Source organism: Astyanax mexicanus, chromosome 17, assembly GCF_023375975.1.
Source record: "Astyanax mexicanus isolate ESR-SI-001 chromosome 17, AstMex3_surface, whole genome shotgun sequence".
NCBI lineage: Eukaryota > Metazoa > Chordata > Actinopteri > Characiformes > Acestrorhamphidae > Astyanax > Astyanax mexicanus.
Window position 1 is genome coordinate 12,486,639 of NC_064424.1, and position 26,244 is coordinate 12,512,882.

The 26,244-nt window shown below is 40.9% G+C and overlaps 1 protein-coding gene across 1 annotated transcript; it reads left to right on the forward strand.

Annotated features, from left to right (window-relative positions):
• Positions 1 to 767: 767 nt before the first annotated feature.
• Positions 768 to 25,664, forward strand: LOC103024405 (pecanex 3). The gene is made up of 34 exons (XM_022676121.2): positions 768 to 3,328; positions 5,515 to 5,723; positions 6,210 to 6,315; positions 6,439 to 6,478; positions 6,678 to 6,767; positions 7,158 to 8,921; positions 9,116 to 9,415; positions 9,543 to 9,600; positions 9,709 to 9,850; positions 9,964 to 10,121; positions 10,402 to 10,555; positions 10,647 to 10,679; positions 10,787 to 10,958; positions 11,050 to 11,160; positions 11,452 to 11,543; positions 11,644 to 11,753; positions 11,863 to 11,968; positions 12,074 to 12,166; positions 13,122 to 13,272; positions 13,363 to 13,507; positions 14,451 to 14,628; positions 14,791 to 14,899; positions 16,600 to 16,729; positions 17,486 to 17,544; positions 17,622 to 17,837; positions 18,402 to 18,655; positions 19,455 to 19,685; positions 19,798 to 19,901; positions 20,012 to 20,159; positions 21,159 to 21,389; positions 21,506 to 21,780; positions 21,886 to 22,052; positions 22,709 to 23,109; positions 23,956 to 25,664. Exons 1-34 carry the CDS (start codon positions 3,176 to 3,178, stop codon positions 24,133 to 24,135), a joined length of 6,870 nt encoding a protein of 2,289 aa, XP_022531842.2. The 5' UTR covers positions 768 to 3,175; the 3' UTR covers positions 24,136 to 25,664.
• Positions 25,665 to 26,244: the final 580 nt, after the last annotated feature.

Below are 26,244 nucleotides of genomic sequence, written 5' to 3' on the forward strand. Positions count from 1 at the left end.
CAGTACTGTGTTATGTAGTTATTACAGAAAACAGTGGCAAGATGGCAGAGCAAAAGGCAGAAAGGGAGCAGTGTGGTCTTCTTATGAGATCAGCTTAATCGCTTGATTCACTTAATGATGAGCAGCTTCATCAAACCTGGTGACAGGGCAGAGCATCAACAGTAATGAGCACATTACAACAATGCAGCACATAAAAAAATTATTGGGATAAAAGTTTTAAACTCTTCAAAATATATAGTGACATAAAAGTGGAAGTAAAAAAATATAATAATACAGATACAGCATATTATACAGCATTTTAGTACTTAATTAGTACTAAAGTAGTGAAGTTATTCTATTTCGTTACTTTACATCTCCGCTGTTAGTACATATCAAACTGAATTTTTTAAACAATGTGCATAAAATTTGTGTAAACGTTAATCATTTGCATTTTAATTCATTTATATATTTATATAATATATGTAATTTTATTATAGTGTTAGTTATCTTTTGTGTCTGTTAATTTGTTACATGAGTTTTTAATTACATTTTATTTTTAATATATAGTCTGTCACATTCTCAGGTAAATCAGGTATCGTTTATTTTTTATGTATTTTCTCTCTACTGATGGACTTGCCTCCTTACCAATTATTTTTAGTGAAACACGCACAAGCGGAAAGAGGTCACTGTAAAGGTGGGATGTCTGAAACAGCCAATCAAGTGGCGTATCTACTGTAACGGACACTTTGCCCAGCCAATCAGATTTAGGCTGTTCTCTTTCCTGTTCAGTGGGCGTTTGCTACCTGTGTGAATGGACGAATTCGATAGTGGAAGTTATTAGCAGGTTGAAAGGCGAGATTTGGAGGATTTATCACAGACTGGTCGGGGACACATTCTGGAATGGCGCCTACGATGGACACTGAAGCCGCTGTAGATATTTAGGTGCTGTATTTCTCCGCGGCGGTGCGGATATGTGTGTAGTCTCGGTACCTCTCTGCCAGCTCTACAGATTTAGCAGGCTAGTCGGTTAGCTAGCGCTGGGATTGCTGGCTGGCTTCATTAAGCACAATGATCAGTCAGCGAGCTGCTAGCCGCCGAGCTAGCTAGCTAACCTAGCCAAGGAAATATCCGAATATCGGCAGCAGCCAGTCGGGCTCATGAAGAGGGTTTGGGGCTTGACTGGAACTTGTGGGGCTTGAGTGACGCGTCGGGATCATTTATGCGCTCGATTTGCTGTTTTTGGAAGCGACCAGAGCCCGCTAGTCACGAGTGTGGGTTCATTTTTTCGGGGACTGTCGAGTTCTTGCCGTGGATTCCGTTCTCTGCGGACTGGCCTCGCTAGCTAATGTAACTGAATATAGGTTAGCTACTGTAGCGTTAGCTAGCTAGGTTATATAGCTTACCGTAGTTCTCGTTAGTTAGCTAGCTAATTAATTAGCCGACTAGCCAGCTAACCTAGCAGTGGTTTGAGGAATTCGGGGGTCCGAGTCTAAACTGGGTGTAACCTAGCTAGCGTAACTTATATATGAACAGTTCTTTCACGCTAGCTAGCTACCATTAACTATATAACTTAGTTATTTAGCTGTTAATTGGCTGCCAGGGCGTGGAAAGAAGTAACGTTAACGTTAAGTTGTCTAGCTAGCTTTCTAGCTCGGTATGTTAGGTTAGCTAACTCTAGATAAACATTTTAGCTTGTTAGCTAACAAAACGGGAATTTCATCATTTTCGATAGTTAGCTAGCTAGCGTTAAGAGTGTAGGGAGTATGCTGCATAAAACAGTTTAGCGTAGTTAGCTAGCTTAGCTATGTTATCGAGGCATTAGCTTAGCTAGGTCAGCTAGCTACTAGAAGAGGTTATTTTGACAGGTATTTAGCTAGTTTAGTCAGTTAGCTAGGTTCGTTAAGGCTAGCTTAGCAGGTTAACTTAGACAACAAAACCCAAAGGGTAGCTAGCCAACAGCTAATAATGTTGCGTATAGTTTACTTTATGTAAAAATTGACTAATGCTGAAAAGCTAATGGGTTCTGGGGGTTTGCTGTGTCAACTTTCCTGCTATTAGTAGTTAGCTAACAAGCTAGTCAGAAAACCTAGCTAACTAGTTGTTCAGTTTAACTCATTTAAGGGCTTGCTTGTGTTAGTGTCACTGCTGACAGGCTCTATCAACTACACTTGGCTAAGCTAACGTTAGGTTATTTAGTTTAAACAACAACAAATTGAGTTAGAATTTTGTGGCAGTGATTTAAACCAGTTGATATATATCTAATTTGCTAGGTTAGGTTAAATCTCTCACATGCAAGTAACTTAACTGGCATCAGTAACTAGTAACCTAGCTAACTCTAACTAACTTCTTGTATCAGTAACTAGCTAGCTAGCTAGATATTTCTCGTTACATATCCTTACAAATGGAACAGGTTTCCAACTTTGTTGTGAAACCTGGCAGATGCTGGTGTTCAACTTCTCAGGAGCTCCAAGCTGTATATCGTCTTTGTAGCTTGTCAGAATACAGCAATAGTCGTAGCCGACACTGCAATCTTAAAACCCTGTTTATGTAAAATCTTTCAATTTTATCTACAAGGCCTTTGCTTTGTTTTTTGAGCGCGTTCAAATACCTAGCTAGATTATACGCATCTACTGACATTTTTAAGGTTACAATATAAACTGGTCTTATCACTAAGAGTAGGATAATTAGCTTATTTTCATTTTGGTTCATTCAGATTGGCTCTACTGTGGTCCAAATGTCACACACCTCAGTTGATATCGGAAGGCTGCAGTAAGTTTATGACCTGTATGTTTCCTATTCCTTGTTTTGAAAGAGGCAATGATAAGAATGACTTTTCTATTTATTGAAGTGATTTATTTCAAAGTGCTGGACAAGTGTAGAGCAACCAAACCAAGCAGTTTTGATGAATGCTCAAGATGAAAGTTTTCGAGTAGTCACTGAATCAAAATTGTGCCAAAAAACTTCACTTCATGAACTGCTCTGTAAAAAAAACTCTGAATAAGCATGTGAGTTTCAGTTTGTGCAGAAGGAGCACCTACTATTTGGTGATAATTGTTGGACAGCCTTGCTTGACCAGTTGAAGAAGGTCCAGCAGTGGTTCACAATGAATGTACTAATACTGCAGAGACTTTGAGGAAAGGACTTCTAGCTAAGTGGAAAGCAGTCCTGATTTGTGGCTTCTGTCTAAAAGATAAAGATGGGTTCTCAAGCACTACAGATATTGCGCCAGGGTGTGTGGGCCTCTTTGACTGGAGGCTGGTACGTGGACCCCCATCAGAGCACCTTCTCCAACTGCTTCCACCTCTACCTCTGGATATTCCTTTTGGCCTTTCCTTTTTTCCTGTACATGGTGAGTAAATCTTGGGTTACATTCATGCTGCACACTAATTGTTATAATCTCAAATAGAGATTAGATATGTGTGTGTGTTAAATACATTCTCTCATAGTTTGAGATGGCTACCTGAATTATGCATTTTGATTTTTGTTTGTCTGTCTGTTTAGTCTATCACACCTCAGCCTACTTCAGATTAGGTTAGTTTTTGGCAACTGTTTATTTGAAACCAATACCTTGCTGCAGTGGGCTGCTTATTGTTGCCCATAGTTGGCCATAGTCACATACTTTGCTGTTTGGATAGTGCGACTGCACAGTATTTTTTATAAAATCAAATAAATCAAATACATTTAGTAGAGTTGGGGTGAAGTACTATTAAAATCTAAATGTCTAATCTTAATGTCTAAAACATGGATATTAGAAGTTCTACTCATGTTTAAAATACATCATGGCCTGTAAAATACTGGATATTGCAATATGAATTTTTCCACAAAGAACACATTAAAACACCTGCATTAGCATTGTCAATGACAGCATACCGGTACTCAAATTGTGTTACCTGCGTTTAGCAGCAGAGGGAACTCTTCACAGGTGAATGTGTGTATGGCTGGAGGTAGAATGAGGTAAAGTTCCATAGTGAACACACACCAACCTAGCCTACTTCTTAGCTGGGAAAAATATGTGCAGCGAAGCCAAGTGTTGGGAAAAATAAGTGCAGCTAAGCCAAGTGTTGAGAAAAAACTTGTAAGAGCTTAATCTAATGTAATTATCATATTTTTACATCGATATTGGGATATTCAGCAGTGTTATTGCATATAATTTTTTGCCCAAATCCCTAAACCCTGGCCTTAATTTTCCACATTTTCTTTCAAAACGTACTTGTTTCACTAGGTAAGATTTGTATGTGTAGGTTAGACCACAAGGATAACATTTGAGTTCATTAAGATCTGATGCAGAGATTCAGATTTATTAAGTTAAACGTTTGCCAAATTCTGCCATTCTCTAGCTTAAACGTTTTAAAGTTAAAGCAGCAGGGTACGTGAGCAAATCCAAAATGTGATCTTGCTGTTGCTGGCATTCTTTCACATGGTGTGGCTCAGCGTGGATGGTTTTCGCATGCAGTCATTTTGTTGTGTAAATGCTTTTGGTTGATATTTCCTCCTTTAAAGCCTGCAATCAACCAATTCTAAAAGTCAGCTGCCTTAGCTCTGTTGAAACTTGAATATTTTCCTGTAGGTTTTGGGAAGTAAAATGGATAGGGTTATGAGTGTTAATGTTCAGGGGCCTGTTTCCCAGTTTGCAAGAGAAACCAAAACCATCTGGTTAAAATACATCATGTTAAGGATTTAACCAAATCTAGGGCTGTATATCTGTTTGTAATTTTTATTATTATCATTTTGTTTGTGTTGATTTTGTATCCCACAGTACCCTCTGTGTGCTCCAGAAAACACATTTTTACACAGTAAAACCATTGTTTGATACTTTGAAAGTATCAGTTTATTGTGGATAGAAATCATGATTGCAGTGAATTAGTAATGTGTCAGTAATGTTTGCACAAATTAGCTTTGGGTTAGATTTGGGGAGTAACTGCTGTTTGGGTTGTTTTCCTTGTGTTGGTGTTTGGAAACTGCAGCCTTTGACAAAAGGACATGTGAAATCTTATCAACTCCTCAGCTGTAGCAAACCTGCTTCAGCACTGGTTTAACCTGTCACTATTTTAGTTTGTGTGTTTAAACTTTAAGGAGACTGGTTATATAATTAGACAGGCTGGCATAGGTGTGTCCGTCAGCAGTTTTTTTTTTTTTTTTTCCCTGGCCCTGATTTTGAAATCATTTTAAACAGGGGAGGAAAACTCATTTGAGGCAATAGCACAAATTATACACAACTGCATAATTTGGGGACTTGAAACTGAAAGTATAAACCTATAATTCAAACCTGAACATTTACAGGTGAGAAAATGCCCATTGATGTTTGAAATACTGTGATAATCAGTTAATTCCACAGCTCCAGACAACGTTTGGCAAAATATTAGTTTGTGCATTCAGTTAACTTACTGGTATTCTCAGTGAAAATATTTTAGTTGTATCTGCTATGGAGTTTGACTGTGTTAGTGTGACCGTCTTGGCCACCACAGATTTGAAGATTTAAAGAGGGACTTTATTTTCCCCACATTGTTTTTCACTTGCCCCTCTGTCATTCTTTAGGCGCTGCCACCCAGTCTAGTGGTAGCAGGGACATACTGTGCTGTGGTGGCGGTCTTCTTCACTGCTATAAAGGTGGTGAACTTTCGCCTCCATGCCATGTTTGACTTGGGAGAGATTGTGGAGAAGAGGCAGGCCTCTCTCACCACGGATCCTCAGAGAATAGAGGAAGGTGATGAAGGCTCTGGAGCACATGATGGCAGCCAACACAGGTACATATCTGTTTTTAAATTAAGAATGCTGCCACCTCATCAGCTGCATTACGGTTACTGTTTTTGGCCAAATGTAAAGAATATGAAATTGTGACTGCACCAGAACTGCAAATGTTTTTATTAAGCATACGGTCATGTTGCGACTATTGTATGGCAAATGAAAAAAGGTCAAGGACTATGCAAATATCATAATGTTGGCAGCTTCATATTATCCTATAATTTATTCCTGGCCTCATTTAAGCCTGATGAGATCATGACATTTTAGCTGGCAATGAAATGCCTTATAAAGGAATGTGATTAACAATTTGAATGCTTTATCTTGTAGTTTTCCATGTAGTTAGGATATCACTGTAACAAGCCTGCAACTTTATTTGAAAATAGATGGTCTTGTAAGGATTTAAACACTGCCAACACCTGTTGTTAGTGTTTAGTAGCCCTTTATGCATTGTTTAGCTTTGAGTTCATGTCACTGTGTTTATTCTCTAGGGACAGTGGGGGTGGTGTGGAGATGACTGTGTTTAGAAAGGTAAATTCAACCCCTCCAGTGCGCTGCAGCTCCCAGCACTCCCTGTTTGGACTAAACCAAGTGTCGGTAAGGAATGCAGTTAATTCTTTCTGCATAGATGAAGAGAACTTTAATTGAGTAAAGTCATTTCTGAGAAAGTTTGGAATAGTCTCCTTCTCCAATTTTAATCTTTTTTTTTTTTTTTTCCAGGAATTTTTGCCACAACTTGAAGACCCAGGAGGCTGTAAGGGTAGATGTTGTTATGCTTGTTGCTTATGGTTTTAGTCTAACATCATGTTAAATATTTAGCACCTGGTTCTCTCCACCCTTGTCACCATCAGGCTACACCCCTTGCTATTTGTGGGTCTGTGATATTGGTTAAAATCTGCTTTTGTCCCCAAATTTCTCTAATGAATTAAAAGCAATTTGTCATTTTGCTACTTTTGCAGATGTCAAAGAGCTGATGCGAGAACAGTGCAGTGAAAATTTGACCTCTACGCACAGAGAGGTCCTTCGCCACAACTCTCAGGATGCAATCAGTAAGTCCTAAACTGTTGATTGTTTACTGCTTTAATATGCATTTTGATCTGAAGGATTAATTGTAGATTTAACTACAATACATTGCTATCATATTACATTATACTGATTGCTTGCAATATTTGTAATAGTTCATAATTGAAATAAAAGGTCAGTGTTCCCTGGTTTCCTGTGTCGTATATGTGATCACTTATGGATTAATAACTGAATAATAACTGTTGTTTTTGACCTGTTAGATGTGGCAAAATTTGAAAGTAGATGTATCCTAAAAAACTAAGGCTAAATTAAAAAATATATATTTGAAAAGCAATGCTGTTAAAACATCAGACTGCCTAGCTAAACAGTTTATCTGTTGAATTAGATGGTGATATGCTTTCTCTGTTTCTCTGTAGGAACAAACGGTGTGGTTCAGTCCTGCCTTGCTGCAGCCTTGGCTGGGGATTTTCCTGCATTCATGGGAGTAGGTGGACCCTTTGGAAACCTGCAGCCTGCAGACTGTCCCTCCATTCCTCCATCCCCCTCCAGTCAAGAAGATGGAGAAGATAAAGAGCCGGTGGTTGTAGGAAGAACTGTGGATGGAGCGGTGGAACCTCGACCTCAGCGGACCCTTGAGGATCGGACTCTTGGTGGCTACTCTCCCCTGGGTCCTTCGGCCGAATCGGAGAGCTTGGGAGATGCTCCTCTCAGCCCCCTCATCAAGAACAGTTTGAGTGAAGAGCTGAGCGAGAACCTGCTGGGTCTGGGTCTCGACCCAGTCACCTTTGCCCCTGGCGCTGAACGTCCGGGCAACCGTGGTGGGGCAGCGCTGGCCGCCGGCTCCACAGACAGCTGCTTCAGTGGTGGTGGTGCAGCTACTGACCGAGAAACCCTCAGCACAGTCAGCAGCTATCGCAGCGAGAAGACAGACTCTACGCAGTTAGAAAGCCCCTCGCTGAGCCAGCCAAAAAATCTGGCCGCTGCACCCACCTCTGCTACACCGGCTCAGGGTCAGGGCATCCGCCAGCTCCCAGATGACCCTGCCTTCCTGGGAGGCAGTGACACAGATGATCTGTCAGACAGCGAACTGTTGCGTTCACCATCCAAAGAGCTCCCTTCTGGGCAGGGCCTGGACAGAACTCTGGTGGAGGGGGAGGATGTGCCCCCTTTGTCTGCAGACATCGCACAGCCACTACGCTCATCCTTGCAGGACTCTTCTCCATCTAGCAGTGGCCCTTCGGAGACCTGTGACCTGGACAGAGGTATTCCCATTCCCCCACTCCCTCCTCCACGGCAAGCTAGCTCCGTGCCCTCTGGGCTGGCTTTAGGACTGGTGTGCTCAGAGCCGGCACTGCCTGTCACCTCGCCCCCATATCTGTTGACTGAGCCCCCCTCGCTGCAAGTTCAGCAGCAGCAGGTGGTGCGACCCAAAGACTTAAAGCTCCTGCGTGCTGGGGGCAGTGTGGGCCATCGGCCTGGACGTAGGAAAGCTCCCCGCAAGCGAGGTGCTGCAGGCAGCAGCAGCTTCGACTGTGGCTCCTACCGTAGGTGTCACGGTCACAGTCGTGGCCAACGCAGAGACTACATCCCTGTCCGTAATCGTCTTGGCACCAAAGCCTACAGCGAGAGCCTGTTTGAGGACTCCAGCGACGAGGATGACGGGAGTGACATAAGCGCAGGGTCCAGCCTGGGCTCCCAGCGCCGCTTCAGCTCAGATGATGAAGACGATGATGATGAAGACGACTCTAGCTCATCCACCTCTTGCTACTCCCCTGATCTGGCTAATGCTGGCATTTCCTCCCCTCCGGTGCCCCCTGTGCCCCAGCTGCCCAGCCCCAGTGAGGAGGACTTGATTGGCCCCCCTCACACCCGTGGTGCTCAGCGCTCAGCCAGCACAGCCAGTGCAAAGACTCATGCCAGAGTGCTCAGTATGGATGGTGCTGGTGGTGGACACACCAGCACGGGCACGCTGGCTTCTACCCATATGCCTTTACCGGCCTCTTCAACTCCTGCCCCACGACCCCTCACTATCTCTAAGTCTGACTTGGAAGCTCGCACTGGGCACTCTGAGGCCTTCCCCAGGGCTCACCACAGGCTGGACTCTTTGGGGGGCTCGTGGGCTGGGAACCAGACTGGCTGGAGAGCAGGAGAGTTGCTGGAAGAAGGAGCAGTAGGGGGAGGTAAGCAACCTTTTATTAGCATTGTTGTGTGGGGTTATCTATATTGGCAAATTTCCTTTTTAAATGCTTTCTGTTGAATAGGTTGTAGAGGTACAAATAGCAAATCTATTAATATTAGAATCAATTATCTGTTAGGGGTGTAAAACAGTTTTGGCGTCTTAAATTAATAAAATAAATCAATTTGTGCTTTGTAGCCCTGGCCTCCGAGGAAGGAACCAAACGGGACTCAGTGAGTAGCGTAAAAAGGACCCAGGCCATCCGAAGGAGACACAATGCGGGCAGCAATCCCACCCCCCCTCCTTCTGCCATGGGTTCCCCACCCAGTCTTCAGGACCTCCAGAGGGCCCGTACCTCGTCACATTCTCGTGCACGGGCCCTTCCCACTGCCCTACAGTTTGCTTCCTCTCTTCTGCTCCCCCGCAGTGGCGTGCATGAGGCCTCCACATTTGATGACACCTCAGAGGGAGCTGTGCACTACTTTTACGATGAAAGTGGTAAGAGTAACATTTATTTAGGTCACAATGCAGATATATTTGTGCATTTTGTTGACCTGTGTTGTCACTGATTGAGGTTATCTTGTTACATGAGTCACTTTACCTTCAGAGTTTCATTGTTTCATAGGTATAAAAAGATCATATACTTTTGGACCTTCAGGAGGTGGCTATGAGGACCCTGTGCAGTAAGTCCTTAATCAAACTGTTATTCTCCTATTGTTAAAGTGCTAGTGCAGTCCTCCGTTCTAGTGGTTTACACGTGATGTGAACCTTACAACTTTTGTTTTTCATAGGGAGCGGGAAAGGCAGTCTCAGTCCTCCAGCTTTACATCTACTGATGTACAGGATGTGGCTCCAGTATTGTCCATGCTGCAGCCCAGACCTGTGGTCCTTCAGGGCATGCAAGTGCGCAGGGTGCCCCTGGAGATGCCAGAGGTGAACTGTTCCCTTTCTTATTTTCTCACAAACACATTGACAATATGACAGAATAATACCCTGGCACTGTATGGCTCACACATCAGTTTTAAACCCACCCCTTCTGTATGTAGTTTGACCTGGATCACGAGTCCCTGCATGAATCTCAGGAGAACACCCTGATGATTGAGGAGAAGGCCAAGCCAAAACAGTACTACAGAATGTGGGTTCTGCCTGGAAAGTGGCTCAGAGTGCGCTATGATCGGCTAGCCCTGCTGGCCCTATTGGACAGGTGAGTCTAGTGCAAACAGTGATGTTGTAGTCGTCCATGCTTACAGAATTTGATGGTTTGCTTTTTTTTTTTTTTTTTATTATTAAGTATACTCAAAAGCTTAAAATATCAAATCTAGGGGGTACAGTTGGGGAGAAATTGCTGGAATGATCCAGATCAGAAGATTATAAAGAAATGAATGAGCTAGAGTCATGTTTGTTTATTTGTAGTTTTGTTAGGTAAGTTTAGAAAAGTAAACTTTTTAATATCTGTTAAATGACACTTCCTACCTATGCTGCAGAAATCGCCGGGTGGGGGAGAATGTGTTTGCAGTAGTGTTGGCCAGCCTGGTGGCCTTCCTTGGCTTCCTCCTGCTGCTGCAGGGCTTCTTCAGGGATATCTGGGTCTTCCAGTTCTGCCTTGTCATTGCCAGCTGCCAGTACTCCTTACTGAAAGTGAGCACAAGTTTAAGATCCCTAGTTAATTCTAAAGATTTAAATTCTAAGATTTAAACCATTTTTTTTTTTTTTTTTTTTCCTTTTACAGAGTGTGCAGCCTGATGCAGCTTCCCCGATGCATGTGAGTATGCAAGCTCCATTTTAATGTTGTTCACATTTAGGAATGGCTACTTCTCTGTCTGTTGCCATTTTAGAAAATATTAAAAAAATATTTTATCTTTTGTGCAGGGCCATAACTGGATCATTGTGTACAGTCGACCGGTGTACTTCTGTTTGTGCTGTGTGCTGATCTGGGTCTTTGACTTTGCCGGCCACGCTTACAGCCTGCAGCCCTTCTCCCTGTATGGAGTCACCTTCTTCTCTGCCCACTTCTTGCTCTGTGCTCGAGACATGCTCATATGTGAGTTCAACTGTCAATCAAGCCCCTAATGTCCTAATGTAGCACTTTAAAAAAAATATGATTGTTATTCTATTTTTCTCTCTCTTTGCAGTTTTTACGCTGTGTTTTCCGGTCATCTTCCTCTTTGGGCTTCTACCTCAGGTCAACACCTTTCTCATGTGTCTGCTGGAACAAGTGGATATGCATGTATTTGGAGGAACTGGTAAAACATTGTTCTCAATTTCGATTTGAAAATACGACACCATGACCTGCTGATTATGATTAGCATCGTTCTGCCAGTTTAGCATTGCTAAAAGCAATTTACTGCTGCTGAATAATAAACAGTAGATCACAATTCTTTAGTTCCAGTCCTGCAGTTGATTTTCCTGCTCAAGCCTTAGATCTAGATCTAGAGCTGGGATTAACAGTTGCACTCAAGCCGGTTTGAACAGGGAAATCACCTAAAGCCTGGCCTTGTTCTAACAAGTTGAACTTCTTTTTTTTCTTTTTTCAGCCACCACCAGCCCTTTGTCCTCCATCTACAGCCTGTTACGCAGTGTGTTGGTGGCAGCTCTGGTTTATGGATTTTGTCTTGGTGCCATCAGTGTAAGTAAACCATTGACACTTGTTAAGGATGCATATGAATGCTGATTTCCTCAGCCATGTTAGCCTAATTTTGCTCCTGTTGCATGTGTATCTTTTAAAGGCTCCGTGGGGAGAGGCTCATGTGCCAGTGCTGTTCTCTGTATTTTGTGGCCTCCTCCTTGCCTTGTCCTACCACTTGAGCAGGCAAAGCAGTGATCCAACCATCCTGTGGTCAGTGTCCTCTTTAGACCCAACATTTCACACTTTGTAATGTAATGTTGTAATGCTTGTCTTCAGTATCTCATATAATGGTGTGTTGTTTTTTTTTTTTTTTTTGTAGGTCATTGGTGCGCTCCAAATTCTTCCCAGAGCTGGAGAGCCGGACCCCCGAGGAACCCCCTCTTGAGATCAAAGATCCTCTGCCAGAGAAACTGCGTAGCTCTGTGGTAATAGACCTCATCAGTTTTGCTTATCACTGCAAAAGGAGAAAAAAAAGTAGTTGTTTTTAAAACCCTTACCCTGCTATGTTTTTTTTCTGTGCTCTGTTACAGAGTGAGATTTTGCACTCTGACCTGGTCATGTGTCCGCTCATGGCCATTATTACCTTTGCCATCAGTGCCAGTACTGTCTTCATTGCTCTGCAGGTCAGTCAATAGACTTACTCACAATATATTTGATTAGATGAAACAACTAAGGACTAGATAGTGCTGGGCGGTATAAACGTTCATACGGTATACCGAAGCGAAAATTAGAACCGGTATGCATTTTTCACAAGCACTGTGTAGAACAGCACCCTAGCCAGTTAGCATAACAAGCTAACACACTAACGGTAACTTACCTGTGTGGAGCCTCACGCTGTCCTGCCTGGAGAAACATGAGAACAGCACTTGTGGAGCTTCTGCTGCTGCTCCTTGCAATATGACTAACTATAGTCCTTTTAAATATACTAATACTGTAGCTTGAAAGATAACAATAGTGCACACCGAACAGAATTTATTTGTTAACTGGAGACCCAAGCAAATTGTGATGAACTGATGATAAATACTTGCTTAAATACTTTAATGGCTTCAGTAATTATATTATGTTGTAAATTGATAATAAACATGTCTTACATGTGCAATAGAACATTTGAAAAATATCCCTTTTGAAAATACATTTTAAGTATTTTAGGTCCAGGTTTATTGAACTATTTAAAATATTTAATTTAGTAAAGGATTTTTTTTATAAAGGTCTATTGTTTACATTCTTCAGCTGTTCTTTCTGGTAATGAAGTCTGATTCCCTCATATATTGTGTAATTTTGTGGGACAAAGTAAACCCAATAGTGTCTGAAGCCTTAATGCAAAGCCTTAGTGATTTATATTAAATGTACTCCTATATTTAAGCCCAGTCGTGCAAAAAAATATATAAACCAATAATATTTAAAAAAAAAAGGTACTGTAATATACCCTGAAATTGTCAGAATCCTGCAAAATATCGTGATAAGCGTTTTTGGTCATACTGCCCAGCACTAACGCTATAGTGTATTTGAATAGAGTAGAAGAAATGTGTTTCTAAATTTGTTCATAAATTGCCTAATCTCCTCCCCTCTGTTTCACAGCCTGCTCTTAGTTTTGTCCTGTATATTCTGGCTGGTGTATTGGGCTTCCTCACTCATTACCTACTGCCTCAACTCCGCAAGCAGCTGCCCTGGTTTTGCTTGGCCCATCCTGTGCTACGGTCCCACGAGTACAGCCAGTTTGAAGTCAGGGGTAAGTGTACACACTCACACATGCACACTCCACTCATGCTCATGCATGCTTACAGAACAGACGGCTGTATTAAGTCCCTTTGTGTTTCAGATGCAGCTCAGCTGATGTGGTTTGAGAAGCTGTACGCCTGGCTCCAATGTGTGGAAAAGTACTTCATCTATCCTGCTGTAGTGCTCAACTCCCTGACCACTGAGGCCCACAGTGTCAGCCAGCACCCTGACAAGCCTGGAACTTAGTAAGTTCCTCCTTTTATAAGTACAGTCCCTGTGGATAGGTTCTCATTTTTGCTTTAAACCAGATGGAAAACGTGCACAAACTGTGGTCTTTCTGACATAAATAGACCTTTCTGAATGTTTAAATATTGTGATTTCTCAGTGCATTTATGACATGGTAAGAAATAAAAAAAATATGTCTAGGAATAAACAGTAAAAAAAAAAAAAAAAAAGAACTAGACTGGTGCTAACCCAGCTGCTGGATCAATGCTAAGTTAGATGGCAAGATTTAGATTGTTTAAATTTAGGTCAACATTATAAATGAGCTGCAAGACATAAAAGAGAACAGGATAAAGCTCATTAAGATAGCTCTTAACGCTCTTAGCGCTGAAGTAAGTTTAACTATAGATAGGGGTGAGCTAAAGCCAAAACAAACTAGAAATAAAAATCACCAAACTTATCTAATTAAAATGTCTAAATAAAATGCAGCCAACTTTCTCATGTCCCTTTGTGAAACCTGGAAAAAATATACACAATAAAAAATGCACTCTTTCTAGCATTCTTACATACTTACAAGATATTAGTTTCACATTTTCATAAGCAAACGTGTAAATAAACAAGCTAAAACTTTTAAAGTGATTTAAAACTGATTGACCTGTTTTTTCACAATGGCAAAAACAAATTGTGGTTGATTATACACCAAGAGTTGTAATAAATAATTTTTTTTATTTTGATTTTGTTGTGCTTTAGTGTTTCAGCAAGTGTGTACACTGTGTAAATTCATGGGGTTAATAAACATTGCACTCACTCAGAACCTGTCATACTTCTATATGTGAAAGACATGGTAGCACACCAAAACCTCATTCTGTAATTTAAATACTTATGATTGCATCCATATTTACATTAGGTTAATTTACATTTATTGTTCCCACTGGTTAGTAATGTTTTTTTCTCGTTCTGTTTTAGTGGCCGAGCTCTGTTCATCTCTGTGGCTGGAATGAAGCTGCTACGTTCATCCTTCTGCATACCTTCTCACCAATACGTCACGCTCTGCTTCACCGTCCTCTTCTTTCGGTTTGACTACCCGCGCTTCTCTGAAACCTTCCTGCTCGACTACTACTTCATGTCCATCCTCTTCAGCAAGGTACAAGCTCTTCTGCCTTTTTCCAGAAAATATAAAAATTTCTTTTTCTTTTTTTTTTTCTTTTTCTTTTCTAAAACAGTATGACACTTTGTGTAGTTACATTTATTTTTTTCCCTCCCACGGGTTATTGGCCTAAATATGTGATTGTGTCTCTCTCTGCAGCTGTGGGACCTCCTCTATAAGCTGCGTTTTGTGTTGACCTACATCGCTCCATGGCAGATTACCTGGGGCTCTGCTTTTCATGCCTTCGCCCAGCCATTTGCTGTGCCCCGTATCCTTCACTGCGTTATTATTGTTATTATTAGAGATCCATTATAGAAATGGGGTCATATTTTTATATATATATACATATATATTTACATATATGTATATATATATGTATATATATATATATATATGACTAAAATGAGTATAAATGTGTGTATATATATATATATATATATATATAAGAAATTTGTATCAACAAAATTGCAGTCTTGAGAGGAGGAGGAATAAACCTCAAGTTTCAAGGGAAGTCAGTGTAAAAATATTTTATTTTGGAGCGTTTCTATTGGTCTATTCAATATAAAATTGGGACACAACATAAAACAAATATTGCTACATTTTAAATCTAAAAAAGGAGATAAATAGCATTTTGCACGATTATATGGCATTGTGCATGATATTCCTTATTATTATATAGTCATAATAATAACAGTTCATTAGTAAATTTAATTTTTAAATCGGGCATATGCTCGTACATGTCTAACAGCAGGAAGACCTTTTAATGATATTGAAAGGCAGCCATCTGCTTGTTACTGTTAAATTATCCTCTTTTATACTGAGTCCTGAGGCCGAATGTTTTTTGTCTGTGTTATATGACTTTATTTGATGTTTGTTTTTGTTGTTCATCATTTCTGTATTAGAATTGAATGTAAAAAGTATGATTTTTCTTATTTCCAGGTCCCCATTTACATTTTTAAAACACATTTTATCCTTAGGCCTCTCATCCACATGAAAACATGGCTTTGGTCTTTGTAAATAGGGGAAAAAGCTGATCACTCAACAAGATGGAAACACTGAAAAAAGAGTGTTGTCACAACACGTGCATGTTTCTGAATGGATTTAAAATACTTTCTTACGGGCGCAGGAGGTCGCAGGTTCGAACCCCAACTCATGCAGCTTTGCCATCAAGCTGCCGGCGCTCAGAGGGAGCAAAATTGGCTCTGCTCCCTCTGCGTGGGTAGATGGCGCTCTCTCCCCACATCACTCCTACGGTGATGTCTGCAGCACAGGGCGTCTGTGAGCTGATGTACCCGAACCCAGTCGCTGCGCTTTCCTCCAAGCATGCTGGCTGCTCTGCAATGCTGCATCAGCAGCAGCTCGAAAAGAAGCGGTGGCTGACTTTACATGTATCTGAGGAGGCATGTGTTAGTCTTCACCCTCCTGGTGTGTTGGGGCATCACTAGTGATAGGAGGAGTCCTAATGAATGGGTTAGGTAATTGGCCGTGTAAATTGGGGAGAAAATGGGGAAAAATTAGTTTAAAAAAAAAAAATAAATACTTTCTTACTTTTGTATAGTGAACTTCCTAGGCAACAAACTACTACATGCAGATAGAAGTAGATTTTAGATTTTAGATTTTGATATTAGTAAATGTAAATACTCTTCTACTGAAAAATACACAATTCTCTGTCTAAAACTGTATTCATAATGTTATCACCTGCGTAATACACTACTATAGGGAGTTTTCTCTTTCTTCCTTGTTGTGTTTTATGTCTCTATTTGGGGTATCATCACTCCATACAGGGTTACTATGCTTGTGTAAGTGTTTTTGTATCTGTGTGGACAGAAATATTTCCCAACACAGAGGGAGGGATGTCTCCATTTCTCGTGGACTCAGCTTGAGGAGTGTTGTATTTGTTGGGGCTTAATGTTGATACTGTTGCTGCTATCCATAATAAATATTGTATTCCTTAACAGTCGCTGTCAGACTCAGCAATGCTGTTTGTACAGGCAGTGTTCTCTGCCCTTTTCTCCACTCCACTAAACCCTGTGCTGGGCAGCGCTGTGTTTGTTACCTCATACACACGTCCTGTCAAGTTCTGGGAGCGAGACTATAAGTAAGCTTTTTACTTTATTGAGAAGGTCAAGATAGCAAAGTCTAATCTGAGTAAAAAAAAAAATTGTACATCTAGCATTGTTGTGTAAATTTTTATTGTACACTTATGTCTTATGTATATATACTATGGCCTAATTGCATTTCACCCCTTGGTCCTACCCCTTAGCCCCTACCCCTCTGTTTGGCTTGGTTTGGAGGGTTAGAGGGGGTGTTAGGGCTACATGACGCTTTTAAACTGCGATTTTTCAGAGGCACCCTCAATCACTGGCAAAGACTCCAACAAATTTGAGCATTTTTGTTGTTAATTACAATACCATAGTTTAATGTGTAGTTTCAATGTTTTATGACCGTTCAATTTTTTTTTTTTATAATTAAGCTAGCTAGCTAACCTTTTCTATTCCGCTTTAAATGACGCAACAGACTGAAAGGCTTCAGTGTTTAAGGTAGAATGGAAAACAAATAAATAAAACAAAATCTGATAAACAGAGGAATTTAAGGAATGTTGAACTTTTATGCTTCACTGCTATATATCTGTTTATGAAAGGTTGTCCCAATTCTTAGGGGGAGAATTTCACCCCTTACTCTTGTAACTCTTGTTCTAAGTGGAAGAGTTACAAAAGAGAAATGGGATTGGGCCTATAAGTAAGCTTTCCCTTGGAGTAGGTCTGGGAATGCCTGGGATGAAATTAAATATACCTTCAGTTTTTGTTTTGCTGTTTCATTATGTCCATATTGAACTTGCCCTGTCACTTTATAGTACCAAAAGGGTGGATCATTCCAACACACGCCTGGCCACACAGCTTGACCGCAACCCTGGTGAGTTTTTTGTTAATGAATGTTTTAACACTTCTTTCTTTTGCTGTTTATTTACTGACTCACTCTTCTGTGTAAAGGTGCTGATGACAACAACTTGAATTCCATCTTCTATGAGCACCTGACACGCTCGCTGCAGCACTCTCTATGTGGAGACCTGCTGTTGGGCCGCTGGGGGAACTACAGCACGGGGGACTGCTTCATCCTGGCTTCTGACTACCTCAATGCTCTTGTGCACATCATTGAGATTGGCAACGGCCTCGTCACCTTCCAGCTACGAGGACTGGAATTTAGGGGTGAGCTGCCTCAGTTGCTTGTAGGCTGCATATTTGGGTCCTGCGTGTTGTATTTGAATGTTAAAATGCGTTATTACTAGGGCTGTCAAACTTTCAGTTCAACTCAGTAAATCAGCACGCTACAATATTCTGGTTTAAAAAGCATTGGAACTACCCTGAGATGATATAATACAGTAAAAAAAAAGGACACACTACACCATTATTGTTATTTCCTTCCCAAAAAGACAGTTAAGCTTCAGCGTTAAAACGAATATCATTTTACCTTTGATTTAGTCACAAAATATTGTTGTAATTAATGCAATTAATATTTAAGGGATTGGCACCAGTAATACAAATCTAACACTGATTAATTTATGCACATTTAAATACCCATTATTAAAAGCTTAGTGTTAAGAAGTTAAGAAGAAAAAGTTGCATAAATTGTTATTGATCACAATGATTTTATGAATAATTTGATTATTTTGGAATTATGCTATTATTTATGTAATTTATCTTTTTCCTGGGTATGTTCTTCCAAACCTAATGCCTAATATAGTTTGTTCCTCATCTCTTATGTGCGATCAGGTACTTACTGTCAGCAGCGGGAAGTGGAGGCTATCACTGAGGGAGTGGAGGAAGATGAGGGTTGCTGCTGCTGTGAACCAGGTCATCTGCCCCACATGCTGTCCTTCAATGCCGCATTTGGCCAGCGCTGGCTGGCCTGGGAAGTTGCAGCCACCAAGTACGTGCTGGAAGGTTACAGCATCAGCGACAACAACGCTGCATCCATGCTACAAGTGTTTGACCTGCGCAAGATTCTTATAACATACTACGTCAAGGTACTCCTCACATCCGCTGCATTTATTACAAAGCTACTATGTTTTTTTTTATATTGTTAGATGTTGAATACTCTTTGAACTTTCATATTTTGTCACCACAGATTTAAATGTATTTTATTAAGACTTTAAGTTATAGAACACCACAAAGTAGCACATAATTGTCCAGTGAAAAATGATACATGGTTTTAAAATTTGATTAAAATAAAAATCTTGTGTGACGTGCAAAAGTAATCGGGCCACTTTACTCTGAAACCCCTAAATAAAATCCAGTGCAATCAATTGCCTTCAAAAGTCAATTAATTAGTTAATAGAGTCTGGCTGTTTGTCTTAGTATAAAATAAACCTGTTCTGTGAAGGCCTCAGTGGTTTGTTAGAGAACACTGGTGGACAGAAAGCATCATGAAGAACAAGTAACTGACCTGACAGGTCAGATGTAAAATGGAGAAATGTTAAATCAGGGTTTGGTTATTTAAACATATTCCAACATTTGAGCATCTCAAAGAGTACTGTTCAATCAGTCAGTCGTCCAAAACTGAAAAAAGTATTTTACAACTACAAGCCCAAGAGGCCCATGGTCACTCTGGAGGAGCTGAAGAAATCTATAGCTCAGGTGGGATAATCTGTCCACGACACAACTGAAAGTCGTGTTCAAATCTGGCCTTTATGGAAAAGTGGCAAGACGAAAACCTTAAAACACAAGACAAAATATGGAAGTTTAATGGGTGTGAATATTTTGTAAGCCATTGTATAATATAAATGTGTTGTACCACAATCTTGACATTGAGTATCTCTCTTGCAGAGTATTATCTACTACGTGAGCCACTCCCCCAAATTAGAGGAGTGGCTGGCCAATGAGACGGTGCAAGAGGCACTTAGACCCTGCCTCAGTGCCTCATACGTGGACAGTGACCCAACCTTCAACCTAAACATCGACGAAGACTACGACCATAGAGCATCTGGCATCACCCCCAACGCCTTTTGTATGGTTTACCTGGACTGGATCCAGTACTGCAACAGCCGCAGACAGACGGTTAGCAAAGTTTATTTGATTTCCCTCTATTGTTGAACTAATGAGGTTTGGTATAAGAATGTAAAGTGTCCTTCTCCATTAATGTTACTTTTTTTCTGCTGTTATGTTTTAGCCAGTGGACAGTGAAAGAGACTCTCCTCTGGTCACACTATGTTTTGGTCTGTGCATTTTGGGCCGCAGGGCTCTGGGCACTGCATCCCACAGTATGTCTGCCAGGTAAACACTTGTAAAATGTAAAATTACTTAAAAACATTCTGAGCAGTGATGTTTATTACTTAGTTTTCTTTTGCTTATTTAACTCTAACCGGCTTTGTCTCATCTGACAGCCTGGAGCCGTTCCTGTATGGGCTCCACGCTCTATTCAAGGGTGACTTTCGGATCACCTCCCCCAGAGATGAGTGGGTGTTTGCAGATATGGACCTCCTGAACCGGGTTGTGGCGCCTGGGGTTCGCATGTCACTCAAACTACACCAGGTAAAACTCAACTGTTTCCCAGACACTATTTGCCTACCTTCTAAATTAGGTCTCTGGAATAATGCTGCAGTGTATTCATAGACGGACAAAAATAGGCTTGCAGGTAGCAGGATGGGATGGAAAGTGCTCTATACATAAACCCCCAGATAGCAAAAATCTGACCATGACCCGGATTTGGATGCTATTACTAAAACTGGACTACTAGAAGTGTACTCTTCCGGGTTTGCTTCTGTGCAATAATTAAAATAATTTCAATTAATACATTTTAGCAGCACAGACTGTTATTGAAATCAGTGAGATCTAAACATCTGTCACTAACTGATATATTTCTTACAAACTTTGAACACGCTTTAAGACACAAACACTTACAAATACAAAGTTACATTATTATATGCATATAGGCCCTTTTTAATTCTGAGTATATGAAGGTACAAAATTAAGCAGCAATCCTACGATGTTTACACATAAAGGAAACATTAAGCTAAGCTGCAAAATGCAGACGTGATCAGAAGTATAAATATGTAAACAAGTTTAAAACCTAATAAGAATATGAATAATAAAAATATTTAAAGCTCTGGAAAAAAAGGAGACCACTTAAAAATTTTGATTTTACCAAATTGAAAACCTCTGGAATATAATCAAGAGGAAGATGGATGATCACAAGCCATCAAATCAAACTGAACTGCTTAAATCTTTGCACCAGGAGTGGCATAAAGTTATCCAAAACCAGTGTGTAAGACTGGTGGAGGAGAACATTGTTTTCTTTGCATCTTTATTGTTAGTTCGTGTTGTTTGTAGTTTATAGAATAAAACAACAATGTTCATTTTACTCAAACATATACCTATAAATAGCAAAATCAGATAATCTGATTCAGAAACTGAAGTGGTCTTTTAATTTTTTCCAGAGCTGTATATATGGTTGCAAAGTTTCAAAGGAGTCCAGTCACCAGTAGGTAATGTGCCCCTAAATGCCCTGTTGTTGGCTATTTTTGTTTGTAGGATCACTTCACCTCTCCAGATGAGTATGAAGATCCAGTGGTGCTGTATGACGCCATCACAGCTAACGAGGAGAAGATGCTGATCTCCCACGAGGGTGACCCCGTGTGGCGTAGCGCCATCCTGGCTAACATGCCCTCGTTGCTAGCTCTGCGTCACGTCATGGATGATGGTAGCGATGAATATAAGATCATCATGCTGAACAAGCGTTTTCTCAGCTTCCGAGTCATCAAGGTAAATACTGCCACAATTTTAGCCCTAGATCAGTTAATAAAGCTAGATTACTTATTTGTTTTAATTATCTTTTTTTTTTAATATGCTGTGGTACTCATAATGCTTCTCTTCTGCAGGTGAACAGAGAGTGTGTTCGTGGGCTGTGGGCTGGGCAACAGCAGGAGCTGGTTTTCCTGCGGAACCGGAACCCAGAGCGAGGCAGCATCCAAAATGCAAAGCAGGCCCTGCGCAACATGATCAATTCATCCTGTGACCAGCCCATCGGTTATCCTATCTATGTTTCCCCCCTCACCACTTCATATGCTGGGGGGCATACCCAACTCCGCTCTGTCTGGGGAGGTCCTGTTAGCCCACACAACATTTACACCTGGTTCATCAGCAGTTGGGACAGGTTAGATGCTCATTTCACATTACATACAAATAATATCTGTTTAAAAATCATAAAGTTTACTGATCTTAAACTGATTGGTCCACTATTCTTTGATTCCTCCTGTAGGCTCCAGAAGGGCTGTGGTGCCGGCTGCAACAGTGGAGGGAATATTGAGGACTCGGACTGTGGTGGTGGATCTACTTCCATCAGTAACAATCCTGTAGTTCACCCTCCCCAGACTTCAGCCCCAACTTTGCCCCTGTCACACCCCACCACTGTACAGCCATCTATGGGTAAGCTACTTGGAACAGTGGTCCTTCATGTACATGTACATGTACGTACAGGATTTGTACGGTCATGAAAAACCTGGAAAAGTCAGGAATTTGGAAAATAGCTATTTCCAGGCCTGGATAAGTTTTGGAAAAAAAATACCCAGAAAGCTTTGGAAAAGTCATGGAAATTTAGTCTACAAATCTTTGTGTTTTAGTTTATTGATGGAGAAAATCTATTTTGATCTAACAAATCTCAGCTCAAAGTTAAATTAGTAGTTTAATCCTACACAATGGAGCTCTCAGGATCTGAGACACATTTTATTAATAAAGATTTGACAACGTTCGACAACGTTTTGTCTGATTCATTTTAGACCTACTACATTCAATTTTGATTAAAATTTTAGTTGATTTTTGCTTTAATTGTCCATGTTTGCACTGATGTTTTATGTATGATCATGAAAATTTGCTTTGAAGGCATGGAAAAGTCCTGAAAAAAATCATGGAAATGTATTTGTTAAAACATGAATGAACCCTGTACATATGTCTCATCTCACAAAGGCACGGTGCCTTTCTTTTTTTTCTTTGTTTTTTAAAGATTAAAGAAATATGTCCTGGACAGTAAATCTGTTGCAAGTTGCGTATCTCTAAATTATGTCATTCCTGCTCTTTGTTCACAGGAACTGACAACCCTGTTGGACCAGGCTGGCCTATCCACTCCCAGCCCCTCCCACTGGCCCTGCTTAGCCAGTCGGAAGGAAGAATGGACGCAAGCCTCGTTAACTCTCTCCATCGTACCTCCTCCATCCAGGGGCTGCTGGGCCAGCACCTGTCTAGCTCACAACTGTCATTCAGCAGCTCTGTGGCCCTTCCACCAGCTGAGCGCTTCTGCCCAGGCAGCCTGCAGGACAACCCCAGCCACAGAGCATCCCAGAGGGGCTTGGGACTGGGGCTCGGCCAGGGCAGCGGGCTGCCCTACGAAGGTCTCTATAGTAAGTGGAGTCTGTCGGGCAGGAAAGGCTTCAATGGGCCAGCGGCAATGGAAGGGGATGGAGGACTGTCTCAGAGCATTCGCACTCAGGTGAGGAAAACTTTGACCCTCTAGCCCTTGTTTGTTCTCCCTTTTAATTTGGTCATATAATAATGTTCAGTATCATTATCAACTTACCCCTTTATGTTCAAGAAATCCTTTCGGTGTCCAAAGTTTGCTTTTTTTGTTATTATTTATTTTACATGGAACTCAGTAAATTAGGCAAAGCACATGCTCCTGAGTCTTTCCCAAAAATGCTACCATTCCAGGTTCCTAGCTAAGCAACATACCTCAGTGTTTACTATTCAGTTTTTGATGAATACAATTCTACAATACAATTTAATTTATTTGTATAGCCTGTAAATTGTTACCACCAACCTTTGAATATCTCAAACACTATTATACCCTAAAATATCATGCCATATCACCCATCCCTAATTATCACATCAGGGTACTGTTTTCAGCAAAATGAAAATTCACACTGTTTTCATTTCCCATTTTATATCTTCTAGAGACAGATTATAACCGTCCAGTATCATTTATTTTACTTTAATCATGGATATTTAAAGATATATGGAGTGCATTATTAGTATAATGACATTCTGGATCATTTACATCTGTTACAATCTGATTTTTTTTATTATTATTTTTTTTTTAATATTTCAGTTAGGGGTGTGCCATGCCAAATGATCATATATCGTATGAAATAATAAAAATAGAATTCTCATTTTGTTGCAGTAGTGAATTCTTGAAATATTTTTGTTTTCAATGTATTTTCATATGGCTAAGTGTATCATCATCGTAGAAATACCATGCAATATCATGATATTATTTTAGGGCCATGTCACCCACCCATAGTTGGAATTAATTTAGAATTGTTTTTTGTTTGTTTTTCAGGCATCCCAGGCTTTCCAGCCTGTCACACCTGCACTGCCCACTGAAGCCAGCCCAACACTGGAAACAGGTGGTGGGGTCGGCGGCAGTGGTGTCCCCACAGAGACCACGCCCCTTACTTCAGATTCCCCTGGCGTGCGGGACGAGTCTACAGAGCTGCCTTTACTTGAGCACCTGCGCTGAGCCTGCACAGAGATGAACTTGCACAACTAGGCCCGGACCAAGTAAAGGTGGAACGTGGAGCCATTCTTTTGCTAAGCTCTTTGACCGCTCCAGCCGTCCTGTTTAAGGCAATGAAGAGTTCAAAGGAGCTTCCTGTTGGATCGAGTCGAGCTGCCCTGCTCAATCATTTCGTTACTCTTTCTGTGCTTTCTACCTTTTTGAAGTCATGGATTATTGGAAGCATTTTCAGCTATCTCACGCTGTATGAGAGCACACTAAGAAAGGGTGCTGCATGGCAAACTCGCATTCAGGTCTCACCCTTGCAAAGCCGTTGTGAACCTGTGAGATGGTTCCTCTGCTGGGGCTTCTGGTCACACTGATGGCCTCAAGGCTCTCGAGCCAATAAAGCCAAGCCGGTGCAATCCCGAGAGACTTTTCTCCATGTAGGGTGGGTCTGTGAAGATCCTTGATGAGATGTTTTCTTCTCAACACATTAACAAAAAGGGAATTCGATGACCTCTGTAGCAAACGACCATTAACTTCTTGATCCTTTCTCCCTCTCTCTCTCTATCTCTCTGCATCCCATCCGCATGTGCTGTTCAGCACTGATGGTCAATAGGATCTTCAGATATGAATCTTAGAGTAGGGATTTTTTTCCCCCTCCTCCCCCCTCATGCTTTTTTTTTCTTTCCAAGAATCAAAGAACCCCTTTATATAACTCAACAGTATCTCTTGCCTGTATCTAATTGTGTTTTGCTATTAAAGCACCAAAGGACTTGAGCTTTCACCTCCTCCAACCTCAACCCCACCCCTCCCAAGATAACACATTCCAAAAAGCTGATTAAGGAAACCATAGCACTTTTCTTAGGTATGTCATGGTCACAGATGAGGCTATCAATCATTGGCCACCCTGTCCACCATCTTCAGGGTTAACTCACATAAACACACTCACGCAGTGTCGCATAATCTCGAACATGGCCCTTCGATTTGACTTTTGGTGCTCCTCCCTGACTTAAGTAGTTTACAGCCCACCCAGAAGACAAGAGGACGGAGGGTCTGAAATGTGAGTTGGACACGGTTAGAACAGGTGGGCCAAAACTAAAACAAGAGATGCTGAGATCACTGCAACTGAGTAGTGGTCTTGCTCACATCAGTAAGTGAAGAATTTCACTATTATCAGAATGTGGGTAAATGTTTTTTTTTCCCCTCTCTCCTCTTCTAACACTATATATTTTTTTTTATTTATATAAAAACGCCATATTTACCAGTGACCATACCCTGAGACTTGCTGTTGAGCGAGACCCTGCTGCATTGGTTCTCTTAAGGCTCTTGCTTTTCCTCTGCTGTCAGCAAGCACCTGCGGTACCTGCAGCTCCCCCTACTGCGATACTATTGCTACTGCATCACCCTCTCTACTACTAATAGAACTAATTAAACTACTGCTCCTTTTGACTTTCTTTCTGCTTCTTTTTTTTTATTCTCCAACGTTTTAGTTGGAAGAACTGAGAAAAACAAAACACACAAATAAAGAGATACCAATATTAAACAAAGATACATATATTTATTTGATTAAAAATGCTGATCTTGTTTGGAGGTGGAGGGAGTGAGCGAGTATATTGTTGCACCTGTTGTTGTGTTGGGTCGTGATGCGCTATGATATTAACTGGAAAGGTGACGCTACTCTGTTTTAAACTGTAACCTCTGACAACTTCCTCTTTTACGGTGTCTAGTTTTTGCATTAGAATTCAACTGGAATAAGGCCTATAACTGACACTATAACTGACACTTTTTTTTTTTTTTAATTTGTTTATTTCTTATTGATCCATCCCCACCATGAGAATATGCGAATGAAGCTCTGGCTGGCTGACTGACTGCTGACAACGGTACAGGTTTTAGCTGCTGTAGGAAGAAGAGAAAAGGATGAATATAAGTGAGTATGAAGAAGCAAAGCCCACTGGATAGAAATGTAAAAAGGTTATGTTGTGCTTTGATTGTGCTTCTAATAGGAGGTTATCTGATTAGGCTTTTAAGGCTCTTATGGAAGTGTCTTAGTTTTGGTTTGTTTGGTTTCTGCTGCATTTGTTTCACTCTTTGTGAGCTTAGCCAGGGCTGTACTTGTAGCAACCGATA

Excerpts from the sequence above, each read along its gene's own strand:
- LOC103024405 (XM_022676121.2), top strand. The coding sequence starts at position 3,176 with ATGGGTTCTCAAGCACTACAGATATTGCGCCAGGGTGTGTGGGCCTCT. Across the intron at positions 10,122-10,401 it reads CTGCTGGCCCTATTGGACAG|AAATCGCCGGGTGGGGGAGA; the intron begins GTGAGTCTAGTG and ends CCTATGCTGCAG. Across the intron at positions 10,680-10,786 it reads ATGCAGCTTCCCCGATGCAT|GGCCATAACTGGATCATTGT; the intron begins GTGAGTATGCAA and ends TCTTTTGTGCAG.